Below are 15,259 nucleotides of genomic sequence, written 5' to 3'. Positions count from 1 at the left end.
AGCACGCCAGGCCTCCCTGTCCATCACCAACTCCGGGAGTTCACTCACACTCACGTCCATCGAGTCGGTGATGCCATCCAGCCATCTTATCCTCTCTCATCCCCTTCTCCTGCCCCCAATTCCTCCCAGCATCAGAGTCTTTTCCAATGAGTCAACTCTTCGCATGAGGTTGCCAAAATACTGGAGTTTCAGCTTTAGCATCATTCCTTCCAAAGAAATCCAAGGGCTGATCTTCAGAATGGACTGGTTGGATCTCTTTGCAGTCCAAGGGACTCAAGAGTCTTCTCCCACACCACAGTTCAAAAGCATCAATTCTTCAGCACTCGGCTTTCTTCACAGTCCAACTCTCACATTCATACATGACTACTGGGAAAACCATAGCCTTGACCAGCTATTATAAATACTTTAGTTCTCAAGGGCTTTCCTTGTGGCTTAGCTGGTAAGAATCCACCTGCAACATGGGAGACCTACGTTCGATCCCTGGGTAGGGAAGATCCTTGCAGAAGGGAAAGGCTACCCACTCCAGTATTCTGGCCTGGAGAATCCCTTGGACAGAGGAGCCTGGCAGGCTACAGTCCATGGAGTCCCAAAGAGTCGGACATAGCTTTCATTTCTCTTCACTTAGTGTTCAAGTTATTGTGTGATCATGCTTTCATTCCTCTTACATCTTTAGAAGTAGAATTGCTGGATCTATAATTTCATACCTAACTTTTGAAGAACTGCCAGACTTTTCCAAAGCACCTGCACAGTTTACAAGCCCACTAGCAAGGTATGATTTCCCACATTCTTCCCAATCCCTGTTTTTGTCTTTTAAATTATAGTCTTTCTAACAGTGGTTTCTTGTTGCTTTGCATTTCCCTAATGACATGAATGTCTTTTCATATGCTTATTGCCCATTTGTAGACTTGGAGAAATATCTATTCAAATCCTTCACCCAGTTTTAACTGTACTATCTCTACTGTTTGAGGAGTTCTTTATATATTCCAACACAATGATTTGCAAACATTCCTCCCATTCTTTGGGTTGTCTTTTCACTGGTTGCTTGACTTGCAACACAGAAGTTTTTCATTTAGCTATAGCCCATCTTAGGTTTGTGGTGTCCTAAGATGGACTTGTCTAAGCCAAGATCGAAGAGTTTTATGTCTCAGCCTCTATAGGTCTGTGATGGGTTTTCAGTTAATCTTTGTATGTGTTGTAAGCCCTTCCCTTTTAAGTACCTGTCGGGGAAGTTTGCATACACCAGTTTTTTATTCTCTGGCTAGAACTTAGTTACTTGGCTGTACCAGTCATCTCTAAGAGGTTGGAGAATGTATATTTCGGCCATCCGATAGCAGTTTTTTTTTAAGCGGGTTGTAAGCCTTCTCAGCCTTATAGTCTGAGCAATTCTATTGCTTCGTGTTTCTAAGAACTTAGCCGATTTTAACAAAGATTTAGCAGGAGGGTTTAGTGAGAACCGCTGTTGACTCACTCCCTCGGAGACCGATCCCAAGGAAAACGGTCCCGAGTCACTTGCCAGCCTTTCCCCGCAGGAAATGTGGGCTCTGGCGTTTTTCACTTTGGGTAATCCACCCCGCGGCGCTTCGCGGCTTCCCGTTTTCCCGCGCGCTGCCCCCGCCCGGGGCGCGTCGGCCGGCCCGCCCCTCTTCGCGCCGCGCCCGCTTGGCCGGGGAGCCGCCCTCCCCGCGGGCTCGGGCTGGCGATAACCCCGAGGGCCTTGGTGCGCTGGCGGCCGTGCGTGATGGCCGTGTACCGCGAAGCGATCCCGGGCCCGGCCCTGGAGGCGCCGTCGCCCTCGCCGGAAGCACACACTTCAGCTCAGGGTTTGGTGAGCGCACAGCGAGGGGCGCGCGGGGAGCGGGCGCTGGGCTTCAGCGCGGGGCCGGGCCGGGGGCCCCCGGGGACCGACCCCCCCGCCCATCCCGGGGCACCTGGGTGCAGTCAGCCAGCCGCAGCCCCGCACGGTCCCCGCCCGAGCCTCCAGGTTGTTCAGCTGCCCCGGCTGGGGTTTGACAGTTGACAGCGGAGCGGGGAGGCTGGGGTTATTCTGGAGCCCCAAAGAGATGGGAAACTGAGTCCTAGACAAGTGCAGAAGGCCGCTGATTCCTTCGACTAGTCAAACAGGGCCAGTCTAGGGCTCTTGTCCACCACCCGCCAGGTCATCCCGAAGTCTGGAACCCCGGGCGGGTAGAACTTCTAATTGGGCCCGCCTTCCCCAGTCTCCAGGTAGGAGCTATGGGCTTGGCCGCCCTCTCAAACCTGGCTCCCTCCAGGCACCAGACTCTCCTAGCGAAGACCTCACGCAGAGCCCTTCCTGGTAACCAGGCTCCGAAGTGAGGGTGGAGGGCAGGTGGGAATCCAGGGGCCGCCTCAGCCCCTCTGCCTCCCCTCCCCCCCACCCCCCGGATAGGGCCAAGGCATGTGTCATTCAGGGCGGCTGAGCTGGAGAGGACTTAGGACTTCTGAGCTTGCTGCTGGATGCGGAATCCACTGCCCACTCTGTGCTGCACCTTCATTCTGTCCCTGGCTTGGCTTCGCTGCCTCAGTTCCCTATGCCGACTCCGCGCTTCCCCTCCAAGCCCGTCCGAGCAAAAGGTAGTGGGTTCCAAGACAGAAAGCAAGATCAAGAGGCTCTCCGGGGACTCTCATTTCCCAGGGAACTTTAAAAACTCAGGATGACGTGAATTGTTAGGGAGGAAACATTAGCCATGAAACACTAGCATTTTATTTTCATAACAACTCTAGGAGGTGTATTACCCCCATTGTACACGTGATGAAGCTTAGCCATACTAAGTACCTTGTCCTGGGTTACACAGCTAGAAATGGCAGACGGAGAATTCGCATTCAAATTTGTCAAGTTTGCCTAACTGAAACGTGTCCTCAGTTGACTGTGAAGGGCTTATGATTTGAGTAGGTAAAGCAGTATTCCTCAAGATTCCAAGACTGAATCATATACCTAGATTTTTTTTAATTTTCAAGTACCTTTCGGAGGAAACCAGAATCCCTTTATGGAGGGGTCGGGGAATGGGGAGGAGGGGCTATCATGTTGGATTCTGCCTGGTGTTAAATTTTCTGGAAGTTGAAATATTGTTCACAAAAATGTCAGAAGAGACCACATCCTGCCTCGTGTGTGGGTAGGAAGAGTGCAGAGGATTTGATAAACCCTTATCTGGGAAGACCTTCCTTTCTAAAGAGTCCTTTTGGGGTGTCTGGCTAGATACCTAACTGGGTGAAGCCATAGACCTCTCCACTCCTCCTCCCATCCCCAGGCAAAAGATGAAAAAGAACGATTCCCAACATCTTTGGGAGAAATAGCACCTTACACAGCATCTTCATGTCACTTATTCTTTCAACAAATATATATTGAGTATCTACATGCCCAGCATTTTTCTAGGTACTGGGGACATGGTGGTGAATAAAAGTTATGTAGTTCACACTTTCAGAGAGTTTACGTGCTGGTGGGGAGAGGCAGGAAATAAATATGAATATATTCTGTAGTGAGTACAACTGAGAGAAATTTGGGTGATCAGTGAAGGCCCCTCTAAAGAGATGACATTTAGGCTTCAGCCTGAATGGCAAGAAGTCAGCTCTTGCAAAGACCTGGAGGAAGAGCTGTCCAGACAGAAGGGACAGGAAGTCCAAAGGCCCTGAGGCAGTAACAGACAAGGTCATGTTGAGCAACAGGATGGAGGCTACCGTGGTTGAGGAGAGCTATCTGAAGTAAGGTGGGAAAAGGAGTGACAGCTGATTGGGTGGGCTCCTGTAGGCTATATGGGAAGGACTTGGAGTTTTATTCAAACTGTAATGGTAAGTTGTTGGGGGGTTTTCACCAGAGAAGAGACGCAATCTGATTTATGTTATGAAAAGATCACTTTGACTACTGGACAGAAAGTGGATAGTAGGGAATGAGAAGCCACTTAAGTTGGAAGCCACTTAGACTCTCACTAATAGATTAGACGGGGAAATTGGGAAGGAGGAATCAAGGATGACACCTAGGTTTGTGGCCTGAGCTGCTGAGTGAACATTGGGGCCATTTGATAGAATAAGGACAGTAGAGTTAGGAGATTAAAACAATGGGATGGAAATCAGGAGCTGTGTTTTGACCATGCTAAGCTGGAATGCCTGTTTGGCAACCATATGGGGCTGTGAGTAGACAGTCTAATTATGAGTCTGGAGTTCCCTGAATGCTTAGGGATATATATATATATCTCCCCAAATATATGTGTGTGGGTATACATGTAACCTTTACTTCATTTTTGCTCTCATGTTTGTTGTTTACTGATTTCTGTGGTGTAAATACTCTCCCCGTGGCTGATTTCAGCCTGCCAGTGGTTAAACAACTGGCTTGCAAAAGTCCTGAACATTTAACAATCAGCTCCCAGAGCCATGGCCTCTTTTGATCATCAAAACATCCCTCGAAGTTGGCAGGAATATCCCAATCAACAGATGAGGCTTAGAGAGATAACGTGATTTATTCAAAGGCACACACAGGAAGTTCGTGGCAAGGTTAGGGGCCGCCTGACCCTCCCAATTCACTCTAGTTTGCTGACTAATAAAACAGACTGCAGCAGAAAGCACTGGGGGAGGGGGGAATATAAGGAAAAACTGCCCCCTGGAAATGCTTAGAAGTCACGGTTCAGGGTTTTTTTTTCCTCCCCTCTGCCCCCCACCCCCCGCCTTTTTGTCGCATTTCTTTTTTGTATGTTTGTTTGTTGTTGACTGCACTGGGTCTTCGCTGCTGTGCTCTGGCTTTCTCCGGTTGCAGCGAGCAGGGGCTACTCTTTGTTGCTGTGCATGGGCTTCTCACTGCGGTGGCTTCTCTTGTTGAAAAGCGCAGGCTCAGTAGTTGTGGCTCACAGGCTTAATTGCCCTAAGGGAGGTGGAATCTTCCTGGACCAGAGATCAAACCCCTTTTCCCTGCATTGGCAGGCAGATTCTCAACCATTGGACCACCAGAGAAGTCCTGTCTCACTTCTTTTAAGATAAATTGAGAGCAATTAGGACTGAGAAGTTGCTGGAACAGCCCTCAAGACAGGGCAGGATACTTTTGGAAGTCAGGGGGCTGGAGGGAGTGGTTGGTGCCTGTGGGGGCTGAGCTTCTGTGTCTCCCCCAGGACAGCGGAGCTGGTCACCTCTCATTCTATAGGAAGTTGTGCTATGGCATTGGAGGGGTTCCCAACCAGGTGGCCTCCAGCGCCATAGCCTTTTACCTGCAACTTTTCCTGCTCGATGTGGCACAGGTGAGTGTGGGCAGCAGCTTTGGGGCCCCCTACTCCCATGTCTGGTGTCTGGTCCTTTCAACCTGCCTTTACTTCCACCACCACAATCCTTGGTAAATGGCACTTCTGACCCAAGGCTGAGAAAAACCAAATGCTGTTGAGGGCAACCTCCTGAAAGATGTTTATTTGCAGGTTGTTTGTAGTAGAAGAATGGGAAACAACACAAATGCCCCCAAATGTAGAAGTAGTTCAACAGTAAGTTGGACTATGTCCACATGATGGAGTAATGTGTAGTCACTCAAAAGAATGAATTAGATCTATACCAGTTGATGCCCAAGAATTTCCATGATGCACTGTCAAGTGAGAAAAATTATTTTTAGAGAAGGGTATACATATAAAAGATCCCATTTGAACAAAACAAAAACATGCCCTATATATATGAGTACACAGGTATAAGGAGATGGTTGAGTAGCATCACTGACTCAATGGACATGAGTTTGAGCAAATTCTGGGAGATAGTGAAGAACAGGGAAGCCTGGCCTGCTGCAGTCCATGGGGCCGCAGAGTCAGATACCAGTTAGCAACTGAACAACAACATGATTAAAGAATGAGCATGGAGAAAGTATATTCCAAAAGTACATCCATCCAAAAGTATGTTAATGTTGGTGATAGGAGGGACTGATGGAGGATAGAGGATAAACAAAAATTTTTAATAAAGTATCTATTATTTACTTATCTTCCATGATTTTTTAAATGACACCAATATCCCATTTGTATAAAATTATAATTCACAAATGCACATAAGGAAATGGAGGAAAGAACGATCAAAATGCTCCTGGCAGTTGTCTCAGGATGGTGGAATTTCAGATGAGCTTTGTGTAATATTTTTCTGAACTGTTTGAATGTGTGTGTAATGAGTGTTATCACCTCATGTAATCAGAAAAATCAATAAACCATTTTCATTGTAAAACACAAGCTCTGCCTCTGACTGTCAGCTTCAGTGCACCCTTCTCGCACTGAGCCACCTCAGGGGAGGGTCTCTCAAGTCTTCTCCCAAAGTGACTGGGTATAAATATAACAGGAATGTGCTAGTGTGCACCTGTTCCCCTCTCCTTGTCCCCCCATCCCTTCTCCACTGGTGCACAGATATCCTCAGAGCCGTCTGGATTCCTGTCCTGGGGGAGGGACTGAATAGACCTCTACAGCGTGACTATGGCCCTGCCAGTTTCCAGGGTCTTTCTCCTGATTGGCCGGCAGGTCCAGACACCCTCGCTGACTGTGCAGGGCCTTTGCTGTCCCCTCCTCTGTCCCTTTCAGATCCCTGCTGCCCAGGTGTCACTGGTCCTGTTTGGAGGGAAGGTGTCTGGGGCAGCTGCAGACCCTTTGGCTGGGTTTCTCATCAACAGAAGCAGGAGGACAGGTTCTGGACGACTCATGCCCTGGTGAGCACCCCACGGTCCTTAGGATCCTGGCACCCACCCCTGGCTTGAAATCTCCACACTTGTCACAGCTGCTTCTTAGTGGCTAGAGGTCAGGTCTGGACAGTAGGTGGCAGGAATGGAATGGGTCTGAGTGAGTCATGTGGGTGTTCAGGGACCTCTCCCTCACTGGGTGGCACAGAGCTGGACAAGAGTCGCAGGCCTGGCCCCAGGGGGCTCGGAGTGCAGCCAGGCAGGGCTGGATGGCTTGGAAATTCTCACAGAGGAGATAAGACTTTCCTGGGTACAGGGAATGGCGCCACCCAACCCAGGTGACACTAATGGTAAAGAACTTGCCTCCCAATGCAGGAGATGTAAGAGATAGGGGTTTGATCACTGGGTCGGGAAGATCCGCTGGAGGAGGGCATGGAGACCCACTCCAGTATCCTTGCCTAGAGAATGGACAGAGGAGCCTGGCGGGCTATAGTCCATAGGGTGGCAAAGAGTTGGACATGACTGGAGTGACTTAGCGTGCACGCACACAGCCCCTAAGGGCCCCAGCCTCCACTCCCAGGGACCTCCTCATCCCCTCAGCAACCTCTCCCCCTCCGTGGCTCCCACCCTGAGCCCCAGACCAGGGCTCCTCTGGGGCCGAGGGCCAGGTGAGGTTGCTCCAGGCCCCTGGGGACCCCCTGTCCTGGTGCTGCAGGGCGCCCCACCGGGCTGTGCCTCCGCAGGGTGCTGGGCTGCACACCCTTCGTTGCCCTGGCCTACTTCTTCCTGTGGTTCTTGCCCCCCTTCACCACCTTGCGAGGCCTTTGGTACACGACCCTCTACTGCCTGTTCCAGGCCCTGGCCACGGTAAGCAGGTGGGCCCCTCCCTGGGTCTGGACTCCTGGAATCCCATGCCGGCAGGAGGCCTCCCTGAAGTGTGTGTGTGTGCTGGGGAGTGTCCACTGCCCACCTGCTCACCAGGTGGTAACTGGCTGTTAGCTTTTCTTGTGGGCTCTAGGCCAGATGCCCCTCCTGCTCCTTAGCCCCTAACTGCAGGTTGAGGGGATCTGTGGCGACATGCCAGCCTGGCACGGGCCTGGCCTGGGGAAGCTGCTGACCTGGGTTGGCCGCCTGGCAGTGGGCACTGTCCTAAGCTCTGCCTGGTCCTGCAGTTTGTCCAGGTGCCCTACACGGCGCTGACCATGCTCCTGACCCCCAACCCCAAGGAGCGGGACTCAGCCACCGCGTACCGTGAGTGCAGGCAGGCGTGCAGTTGGGTGGGAGGGGTTAGCTCTGGCCCAGCCCCAGGAGTTCAGTCACCTTGCCGCATGCTGTGTCCCAGGGATGACCTTGGAGATGGCGGGGACGCTGATGGGAGCCACCATCCACGGACTCATCGTGTCTGGTGCCCACGGGTCCCACAGGTGCAAGGAGGACGTCCTCCCAGGGGAAGTGGCTGTTTCCCCCAATGCGGTGAGTGTCCAGGCTGCCCAGAGCCCCTGGGGCCCCCGCTTCCAGGTCACCTCCTTCTTCAAGGAACAGGTCTCCGCCAGGTCTCTTCGTGGTTGTTTGGGGGCTCAGCCCTGCCCAGCAGGCTCTTGCATTCCTTCCCTGCTCCTTGTGCTGAGCCCATGTTCCCCATCCTCCCGCTAAATCTGCTTCTCCTGCTGGGCGCCTTCTAAACGTGGAGCCGAACAACAGGCCAGCAGGTCATCTGGAGTGGAGGATGTGGACCCCAGAGAAGGGGCAGGGCGGGGAGGGGCCGCCAGCAGGGGCAGGAGAGAGACAGCAGAAGGGTTTAGTGTCCTGGCAGAGCTCTGGGCAAAACCCATCCTATGAGCAGTGCCACGCAGCCCTGAACAGGTGTCCCCCCAACACCACCCACAGTGTGAAAGGAGAGGGGAAACCTGGAGCGGTACCCCTTCCTCTCCCCTCAAAGCCGTTCCCTTTTCAGCAATTAGGAGATGTTCATCTATTCATCTGTCAAGTGCATCTTCTATTCCCCCTCTTCTTCAGCAAATGACATCACTGATCTCCACCAACATCTGAGAATTAATGTTATGAGAATAGTGCCAGCATCATGTACCCACAGTTCACTGCCTGTAAGAAAACATTACAATGAAGTCCTGTGTAGAGATCCCCAGGCCATCTGCAGCCCAGCTACAGAAATGTGCCTCCGTACGGTGTGAAATGAAGCTGTAGGGCCCCAGAGAGCAGGCAGTCAATCTCCCCTTCCCATGGCCCACTGCCCCAGTCAAGGGATTGCCTGGATCTGGGTAGGTGAGACGCTATGCCCCGTTGCCCTCAAAGCCCATCATGGTGCTACTAGCCCAGGATCAGAGGGGTTGTGGCCTGCAGATTTACCTTCCCTGCTTCCAAGCCCAGAGCCCCCCGCCCCGCTCAAAAGAAAACTGAGAGTCAAAGTCGCTCAGTCGTGTCCAACTCTTTGCAACCCCATAGACAATAGCCCAGGCTCCTCTGTCCATGAGATTCTCCAGGCAAGAATACTGGAGTGGATTGCTATTCCCTTCTCCAGGGGATCTTCCTGACGCAGGGCTCAAACTCAAGTCTCCTGCATTGTAGGCAGATTCTTCATTATCTGAGCCACCAAGAAGCCTCTACAAGGCTGCTCCCCAAAGCTTCTGGGTCACTGTCTAGGTGAGGATAGTGGAACAGAGGGTAGAAATGGGGAGCAGGGTTGAGGAGCTCCCCTTGGGTGGGAGACCAGGAGGCCAGGTAGGACATAGGATGGCAAGAAGTGGGGAGTAGGAAGCTGAAAACCTGCCCTCCTTCATGTCCTCATGGCTCACATGAGGCTGTGAGCCACGGTGAGAAGCATCCAGGAGCCTCTTGCTAGTTCCAGTTCTGCTGTCCCATAGACTTCACGTACAAAACACAAATTCACAGATAAAACCGTCCCGAATTTCAAGAGAGCAGAGCATTAACTCCCAAGTGTAGCGCTTTCTGAATGTGGGACCCCTCATACCGGTGAAGCTCTGCATCTCCCTCCTTCCTCCCCCACCAGAGGCAACCCCTATCCTGAACTGGGTGACTGTTACTCCCATGCAGGCCTTATATGTATTTTATTCCATGTGTGTCTTCCTCTGAATGTTTGATGGTACCGTTTCTGTTTTCGACATTTTCTGTGTCATCGTACATCACACTGTAACTGTTCATGGATCTGTCTCCCCCTCACCCCAAGCCCCTTACTGTGGATGCACAGGGTCACTTATTCATCACTGTAACCTCAGGGTCTAGCACACCGAAGAGAGAAGCAATGAATGTTTGCTTAAAAAAAATGACAGAGAGGGAGGGAGGGATTTGACTCGTGGTTACATGAATGCCCACAGGAGGCACAGGGTCAGCGGAAGGACCATTCTGGTCCCTTAGATCTCCCCCTCCTGTGGGCTGATGGAGAGGAAGAGCACCTAGCATCCTTGGAATTGAGGGCTTTTCTGCTCCCACTGGGAGGCACTCCTGCCAGGCCCCTGGGTATCCCCACCTCCATGGGTTGGAGTCATCACCCCCACTGTTCTGTCCTGTCCACAGACTCGTCTCTACTTCATTGCAGCCGCTGTGGTTGCTTTGACTTACCCAGTGTGCAGTACTTTGCTCTACCTGGGGGTGAAGGAGCAATCAGGTAGGTACAGGGCTACAGAGTGTGGAAGCAGAAGCTGGTCGCTCCTCTTGGGCATGAGTTTTGATTTTGAACTCCACCAAGCCAAGATGTCCCTTTCCAATGTTACAGACCCCTCCACCCCAGCATCCGGCCAGGGCCTGGGCTTCCTGGCTGGGCTGGGTCTCACAGTCCGGCATCGGCCCTATCTGAAGCTGGTCGTCTCCTTCCTCTTCATCTCAGCAGCTGTTCAGGTATGTCTGGCCAGGCTGAACCCCCCTGGCTGGGCTCTGGCCATACTGAGCTTGCATAGGTTCAGGTTAGTCTCTCGTCTCCACCACACCACAGGGAAGCCAGTGGCCGGCAAGGGCTTGGCAAGGCTGATGCTGGGAGGAGAGAAACCTACCTAGATCTAGTGGGACTGGGGAGGGTCAGGGCCCAGACACCAGGAAGTATCTGGAGTGGTAAAGTCCATCCATCTCAGCTGTGCTGGGGGAGACTAGGAATAGGGTTTAAGCCTGTGTTGCAATAAAACTCCATTGTTGGGGAAGGGATTGCATGATGGTGGCAGAAACCAGAGCTTGGAGGCCCAAAGGGAAGGCCCGACTCAAGACCTCAGCCTTGCCCTTGATTTCCACGTTTCTGCCATTTCCTGTACACGCCTACTTCCTGTCGACTCCTCAGGTGGAGCAGAGCTACCTGGTCCTGTTCTGTACACATGCCTCCCAGCTTCAAGACCACGTCCAGGGCATGGTGCTGACCATCCTGGTGAGGGGACATGGGGTGGTAGAGGCGAGAGGCCTGAGTCAGGGCTGTGTGGTCCTTGACATGACCCGTGTGATGGAGTTCTGGTGGTCAGTATTTTGGACTCTGCTTGGGCTTTTTGCTAAGATGATTCAATCGTGTCCAATTTTTTGCAACCCTATGGACTGTAGCCCACCGGGCTCCTCTGACCATGGGATTCTCCAGGCAAGAATACTGGAGTGGGTTGCCATTTCCTTCTCCAGGGGATCTTCCCAACCCAGGGATCGAACCCACGCCTCTTATGTCTCCTGCATTGGCAGGTGGGTTCTTTACCACTAGTGCCACCATTTCAGTAGAGGGTGGAATTGGGGTCAGGGTCATAAAGTTCGTAAAGCTCAGCCACTGGTTCCAACCAAGGACAAGGTCAATGTTGGGTGTCCCACTTAAAAGCTGAGCATTTGAGAATCTCGCAGAGGTCCCGGCAGGGCGTCCTGGGCTATGACGATTCTGTCTGTTCACAGGTCTCAGCAGTGCTGAGCACCCCGATGTGGGAGTGGGTTCTGCAGCGATTTGGGAAGAGGATGTCGGCCCTCGGGATCTGTGTGAGTGAGGCAGGAAGCCAGGCCTGGGGTGGTGTTGAGGGGGCAGTGTGTTCTCGTGTCCTCCGTGTCTAGCCCGGCGCCAGGCTCAGAGGGCATCAGTAAGGACTGGTGAGTGCGTGAATCTAAGAGCAGCTATGAGTGTGTGCGGGGCAGGGGTACAAGCAGAGGAGGCGCCAGCGTGTCTGTCTCCCTAGGCGATGGTGCCCTTTGCAATCCTGCTGGCTGCTGTGCCCATGGTGCCTGTGGCATATGTCGTGGCCTTTGTGTCTGGCCTGAGCATCGCTGTGTCCTTGCTGCTACCCTGGTAGGCCGGGTGAGGGGCATGAGGAGTAGGGGCCTCCCACCCTTCCCAGTGGGTATCCCCCCTTCATCTCAACCTGCGGTCCCAGGCCTCCCCTGGGGACAGGCTCTCCCCCTTTCGGGGGAATGAGTGTGTTGGGGAAAAAGTGAAAATGTTAGTCACTCAGTTGTGTCTGCCTCTTATAAGACCCCATGGACTGTAGCCTGCCAGGTTCCTCTGTCCATGGGAATCTCCAGACAAGAATACTGGAGTGGGTTGCCATGCCCCCTTCCAGGTATCTTCCCAACCCAAGGATTGAACCCAGGTCTCCCACATTGCAGATGGATTCTTTACCATCTGAGCCACCAGGGAAGCCCAAGAATACTGGAGTGGGTAGCCTATCCCTTCTCCAGAGGATCTTCCCACCCAGGGATTAAACCTGGGTCTCCCACACTGCAGGCAGATTTTTTACTGTCTGAGTCACCAGGGAAGTACAAGCACTTTTACTGCCTGACTCTCTTTGGACCAGTCCTGGTGCTGGGCAGCGGGGACTCAGGGGTGAATCTGACTCAGTCCTTGTCCCCCAAAAGCCCTCAGTTTGACAGCTCCCTAAGAGATAAAAGACATAATTCTGCAGCCCCTGCCCCCAGGTCCATGCTTCCAGACGTGGTCGATGACTTCCAGCTGCAGCACCAGCATGGCCCAGGCCTGGAGACCATCTTCTACTCATCCTACGTCTTCTTCACCAAGCTTTCGGGAGCAGGCGCCCTGGGCATCTCCACTCTCAGCCTGGAGTGAGTCCCAGAATTGGGCTGTCCCAGAGGCACAAAAGACAAGTGACGTGGGAAGCAAAGGGCAAAGTCCCCAACCCAAGCCAGCCCGGGGCCACCCACAAGTCTGAGGAGTGTGTGGGAACCCCCACCTCAGCTTTCTCTGTGCACATGACCGGAAGGAGTACAGGTCTCAGCAGCTATACCCCTTCTGAAACCTCTACTCCCCTCATTCACAGCTCTCTCTGAACTCCTCCCCAGTCTGCCTGTTCCCTCACACTCCCTTCCTCCCTAGTTAGACTTATTTGGCCAGAAAACAAATCCAAGTTTCAGGATAGGGTGGGGGTTGGGCACCTGGGACCCTTCCATCAGGAGGCTCTGAGCTGGATGCTCAGGGTGGGGGCTTCTCCAGCTTCGCAGGGTACGAGTCAGGAGCCTGCAGGCAGTCGGAGCAGGTGGTGGTGACCCTCAAGGTCCTCATCGGTGCTGTGCCCACCAGCATGATCCTCATTGGTCTCTGCATCCTCATGGTCGGCCCCACTCCCAAGGTGCCAAGACAGGCCAACTCCCGCTCCCTGGGGAGGTAGGCACCTCGTGCTCATGGGTACACAGCGCAGGGCACCTAGGGCACAGATGTGCACAGTTCTCATGTGGACCTGATGTGCCACAAGCATGGCAGTCTTTTTTTTTTAATTTATTTTTGGCTGCACCGGGTCTTCTTTGCCACGTGGGCTTTTTCTAGTTGCAGTGAGCAGGGGCAGCTCTCTAGTTGAGGTGCTTGGGTTTCTCATTGTGGTGGCTTCTCTTGTTGCAGAGCATGGGCTCTAGGGTGCGAGGGCTTCAGCAGTTGTGGCTCCCGGGATCTAGAGCCCAGGTTCATTAGCTGTGGTCCACGGGCTTAGTTGCTCTGTGGCAAGTGGAGTCTTCCCGGACCAGGGATCGAAGCCATGTCCCCTGTATTGGTAGGCAGATTCTTATCCACTGTACCACTGGGAAAGTGCTGTCAGTCCATCTTAATGAGCCCCAAACTGAATTCATCTTTGTTCTCCAATCTTGGCTCTTGTTGCACCACAAAGAACCTTCCAGCCTGGGTGCTGAAACCCCAGGGTCATCTTCCACTCCTCCCACACCAGCTGCCCTGAGCCGCTCTCTCACCTTGTTCTTACCACTTGGAAGCACAGACCCCACTGCCCTGGGCATGATCTGCTCACTGCCTGGCTTTCACAGTAGACTGTGGGGCCTTTGATGGCTGAGGGGGCTGTTTTCTTCATTTTTGTGTCCCAGGAGCTCAGCCCAGAGCCAAAGTCCAAGCAGGCACTGCAGTGTCAACACTTCTGGTCAAGCAGACAGTCACAAGCTGTGCCCACATTTTTGCACATGCTCAAAAACTTACAAACAAGAGCCCGTGTACAGGCAGAGGCCCACACAGGATAGGCCAGGAAGTGGCTCCATCATGGATCCCGCACTGCACAGTAGGGACAGCCTGGGACTCCAGCCCCTCATACTGAGATCATGCCCTGTGTTTGGGGAATGACACATGGGTAGGACCTGGAGGAACAGGGCTGTAGCTTCGTTCTGAGGGTTGAGCAGGAGAGGAGTTGCTCAGGAGACAAGGAGCAGCCACTGACACTCCCCTGACCTCTGCCCACCCTCACCCTCCTCTCTGACTTCTCTTCTCTTTCCTGCAGGAGGACCAGCTACACTCTGGCTTGAATTTGAGACCCTGTGAGCCAGCACATCAGGAGCAGCATCTTCTGGGCTCCAGGCCCCCCTTTTTAGCCCTTTGGCACCCCCGCCTCACCATTTACACACAACCTGTCTTTTCCCCAGGGATGTGGAGTCTTCAGTGACTCTCCTGAAGGGAGTGGCCTGAGCTCCACCTTTCATGTCTTACCCGTTGACCTCAGGACATCTCAGAGAGGCCAGTGCCGCTGACTACCCAGCTCTGGGCAACATGTGACCTGGAAAGCATTCCTGTAGCAGCTATTCCAGGAAAAAGGAATCCCCTACCAGCCTGGTCTGCAGACTTCTGTGGGAGCACCAGGCCCACCAACCTGTTTAGATGGCAAAGCTACTTGACAAGACAGACACACAGAATTCTTGTTTCTCCTGATGGTCCAGTGGTCATCTAATGGAGAGGCTGACAGATAGCATGTGAATGGGCAGAGCAGGGACAGAGGGACATGCTGGGATATCCAGGTGGAGAGATACACAGATGCAGCCAGAGAGGTCAGCAGACCCCAGAGGGAGCGGATTGGGCCAGCAGTGGGGACAGGTTGAAGAGGGCACGAGGTGTTTCTCAAGACCTTTCCCCTTGTACAGCTCAGCTGATGACACTGTTTCTAGAAGTGGTCACAGACTGATACTGAGCCACCACGGATCAATCATTTTTATGAACAAAAGTTATTTTTGTGGGAAAACTTTTCTGAAAGTTCATCTTATGAAATCACAGGAACCACTATTTTCTAGAGGCCACCACGTCTTTGGGGAAGAAAGATCCACTAAGGTTTATTTTTTCAGAAACAAAGGGTTTACCTTCTACTTGCTTGCTTGCGCGTGTGTTCAGTCGTGTCCGACTCTTTGCGACCCCACGAGTCTCCTCTGTCCATGGGATTTCCC

At 52.8% G+C, this 15,259-nt stretch overlaps 1 protein-coding gene across 1 annotated transcript; it reads left to right on the top strand.

Annotated features, from left to right (window-relative positions):
* The first annotated feature begins 1,738 nt into the window (after window positions 1-1,738).
* On the top strand, window positions 1,739-14,353 carry LOC128071301 (sphingosine-1-phosphate transporter MFSD2B-like). The gene is made up of 14 exons (XM_052664181.1): window positions 1,739-1,825; window positions 5,112-5,237; window positions 6,534-6,658; window positions 7,372-7,495; window positions 7,801-7,879; window positions 7,971-8,101; window positions 10,178-10,268; window positions 10,377-10,498; window positions 10,929-11,012; window positions 11,510-11,590; window positions 11,785-11,894; window positions 12,521-12,664; window positions 13,053-13,223; window positions 14,329-14,353. Exons 1-14 carry the CDS (start codon window positions 1,739-1,741, stop codon window positions 14,351-14,353), a joined length of 1,500 nt encoding a protein of 499 aa, XP_052520141.1.
* The last annotated feature ends 906 nt before the right edge of the window (window positions 14,354-15,259 follow it).

This window comes from Budorcas taxicolor, unplaced genomic scaffold (assembly GCF_023091745.1).
Source record: "Budorcas taxicolor isolate Tak-1 unplaced genomic scaffold, Takin1.1 scaffold332, whole genome shotgun sequence".
Classification (NCBI taxonomy): domain Eukaryota; kingdom Metazoa; phylum Chordata; class Mammalia; order Artiodactyla; family Bovidae; genus Budorcas; species Budorcas taxicolor.
The sequence above is the reverse complement of the archived record's forward strand: the minus strand, read 5'-3'. Positions and strand labels throughout refer to the sequence as shown.

Excerpts from the sequence above, each read along its gene's own strand:
- LOC128071301 (XM_052664181.1), top strand. The coding sequence starts at position 1,739 with ATGGCCGTGTACCGCGAAGCGATCCCGGGCCCGGCCCTGGAGGCGCCG. Across the intron at positions 1,826-5,111 it reads ACACTTCAGCTCAGGGTTTG|GACAGCGGAGCTGGTCACCT; the intron begins GTGAGCGCACAG and ends TGTCTCCCCCAG. Across the intron at positions 12,665-13,052 it reads ATCTCCACTCTCAGCCTGGA|CTTCGCAGGGTACGAGTCAG; the intron begins GTGAGTCCCAGA and ends GGGCTTCTCCAG.